The following is a 2,963-nucleotide window of genomic DNA, read 5'->3' on the forward strand; positions in this document are numbered from 1 at the left end:
CACACACACACACACACTCTCTCTCTCTCTCTCTCTCTCTCTCTCTCTCTCTCTCTATCTGTCTGTCTGTCTGTGTCTGTCTAGTTTATTGCGTGCGCAGGTGATTTCCCATTTCTGATCTGTGTCATGGTAACGGAGGACCCTGGTGACGCCCGCAGCCTCTCCAAATTCGACCACTGCACCCTCCAGCAGCTCCGCCTGGCTCGCCATGACCTCACCCAAAACCTCTGCAGCCTCTCCCAAATCAAGGGCAGGCTGCATGTCTCAGACAGCAAAATCCAGGGCCTAGACCAGAGACTGCCCCTGCTGCAGTCTGTCATGGATTCCCTCGACCGTAAGGCCTCCGTCGAGAACGCCCTCACCGCCCGGATCGACCTCGCCCTCAGCAAGGCCTCCTCCCTCCTGCAAATCTTCAAGGAAATCCATCTGACAGAGAAGAAGCTCAGCTATCATGACCCCAGGACAGATTTGAGGAAGTATTTGGCTATGGTGTGCTCCTTGGAGAGGTATATTGAAACGCTGCAGCAGTCGTATGGCCCAAGTCTGGATTGGCTTGAACAGGTCGTTGGTTTCCTCAGCCAAGCGCAGGTTTTGGATAAGTACAGCTTGTCGAAGCTTGCGAACGAGCTCGCACAGGCGCGGGACGTTGACCCTCGCACCGACATCCTGTACAAGCCCAACGGACGTCTACTCAACAAGGCCTTGACAAAGCTAGAGGATGAGTTCTGCAGGTTGCTTGTTGAAAATAGTTGCGCTTTGAATCTTTCAGATTGCATGTCAAAAGGGGACGCTGCATCCCCGCAGGAGCTTTTGAGCTCCGATATCTTGCACAAGCTTTTGGTGATCACCCACAGGCTGAAAGTAAACGGAAGGGTGGAAGGATGCTTCAGGATGTTCAAGGAAGCAAGGATACAAGCCATGAATTGGAGCATGGCAGGATTGAATGCGAAGTATCTCCATTTGACATCTGCAGAGGCAGTGGAAAGAGTTGAATGGGAAGAGGTACATGATCACATCTACTCTTGGGTGATGCATGTGAAGGTGATCTTCAAGGTGCTGCTTACCAAAGAAAGAGACCTGTGTGGACAGCTGTTTGAGACGGTAGGGTTGGGAGAATGGAAGGCATGTTTTGGTGAGATGTTGCAGGATTCCAACTTGGGAAGATTGTTTGAGTATGGAAGTGCAGTGGCATGCAGCCAACACAGGCCAGAGGCATTGCTGGTTGGGCTGTTAGACATGTTCAAAGGGATGGAAGAAATCAAGGGTGAACAAAACCTATGGTGTGAGGATGGGCATGGTGCCCACATGGCAGGGCTTCTCGGCTTGCGACGCGTCCTTGTCCAGAATGTCAGTCGGTCGTTTTGGCAATTCGCCCAGAATGTGTCCATGTGCCATACACAGGGGCCCCTTGATGGTGGCAAGGACCATAGCACGAGCTTTGTGGTCAACTACATGGGCATGCTCGCCCGTGACTATAAGATGCCCATGGACACTGCCCTCCACCTTGTGCAGCAACAATGCAAAGCTGATGCATCCATGCAAGCCAATCTTTCTGGTGCTGCCCACAGCATCATGGAAACTTTGGAAAAGAACCTAGTGGACAGGTCCAAGAGCTACACAGATACCGCGCTTGGACACGTGTTTTTGATGAACAACATGCGTCATGTTCTTGTGAGGCTCAAGGAGTGTACCGCCCTAGCAGATATGCTAGGGGATGAGTGGCGCATGGGATGGAAAAGGAAGGTGGACAACAATTTGAGGCTCTTTCTCAAGCATGGTTGGGAGGGGGTGGTAACCCACCTCAATAGGGAGGGCCTACATAGCTCAAGTGGGGGTAGGGGGGCCTCGAGAGATCTCTTGAGGTCTAGGCTTCAAGCCTTCAATCAAGCTTTTGAAGAGGCCCATAGGAAGCAATCTACATGGACCATCTTTGATCCCTCCTTGAAGGCCTCTGTCCAGATCAACATTGAACAATTGGTTGTTCCCACATATCACAGCTTCCTTGCCTCTTTTGCACCCTCCCTCGAAGATGGCTCTCTTCGTTTCCACCGGAAGATCATCGAATACACAGATGAGATGTTGCAAGCCATGATTGGTGACTTATTTGAAGGTAGGCAAGCACAACCCATGCATCTCAACAAAGAAGATAATCATTCATACTAGAGCAATTGATTCTAAACATTGATTCGATTCTTGTACATTCTTTTGTAACTTGTATACCATTTTCCTCGATAGAAAATGAATCTTTTGTATGATAATAAGATCCATTTATCCCATCATAGTTGGCAACGTGCTCATTTGTGACTCTATTACTTACAAGGGTTATCTTGCTGTTTGATTACTGTTAGTTTGATCATTTCCAACTTTGTTCAAATAGCTAAGCTCCTCAATTTACCGTGTAGCAAAACATCATTTTCTTAGATAGCCTTTTGAAATGTGGTAAGTGCCATGTGTACTAGTTAGATCGGGTGTGTTGGTTGATTGAGGCAATCAATTGCCAACAACTATAACGATTGTGAACTTTCAAATTTTGTTTATTATACGAACTCTCATTGTTAGAACCACAGCAAATGGAAATTTGAAGCATTTCAATGAAGATATATATGGTCAAACACAAGCAAATAAAAAGACCCTCCCCAAAGTGGTCCTCATCACATTTATGCAAAGGACTTTCATAATGTTGGATCTTTGATCGAACTCTTCAATTATAGTGGTTGGAAGTGAAGGGATTCCTTCAAATGTTGTTGCATTAAGGAAAAGTAGGTATGTTGCAATAGTCTCTCATACATTGGTGAGTTGTGCAGAATATGCCATTATTAATGGATAAAGTTACATATAATTCCATACATGTTATGAACATACCTCTTCCATGGACAAGGCATGCGTGCTATCAAAGAAGTTGGTGGGTAGGAGGTGCCATTCTTCAATATGTTTGGTTGCATTATATATGCATACCTTATACT

At 46.7% G+C, this 2,963-nt stretch overlaps 1 protein-coding gene across 1 annotated transcript in view; it reads left to right on the forward strand.

Annotated features, from left to right (window-relative positions):
* The window catches only part of LOC148008132 (exocyst complex component EXO70A1-like), a 2,418-nt gene extending 99 nt beyond the window's left edge, over positions 1–2,319 (forward strand). The window contains exon 1 of the mRNA XM_087674462.1: positions 1–2,319. This exon is cut by the window's left edge and continues 99 nt beyond it. Within this exon, the coding sequence (XP_087530588.1) occupies positions 127–2,163 (2,037 nt within the window). The 5' untranslated portion in view covers positions 1–126 and the 3' untranslated portion in view covers positions 2,164–2,319.
* The last annotated feature ends 644 nt before the right edge of the window (positions 2,320–2,963 follow it).

This window comes from Lygodium microphyllum, unplaced genomic scaffold (assembly GCF_053477565.2).
Source record: "Lygodium microphyllum isolate KBCC unplaced genomic scaffold, Lygodium_microphyllum_v1.1.10 scaffold_334, whole genome shotgun sequence".
Lineage (NCBI taxonomy): Eukaryota > Viridiplantae > Streptophyta > Polypodiopsida > Schizaeales > Lygodiaceae > Lygodium > Lygodium microphyllum.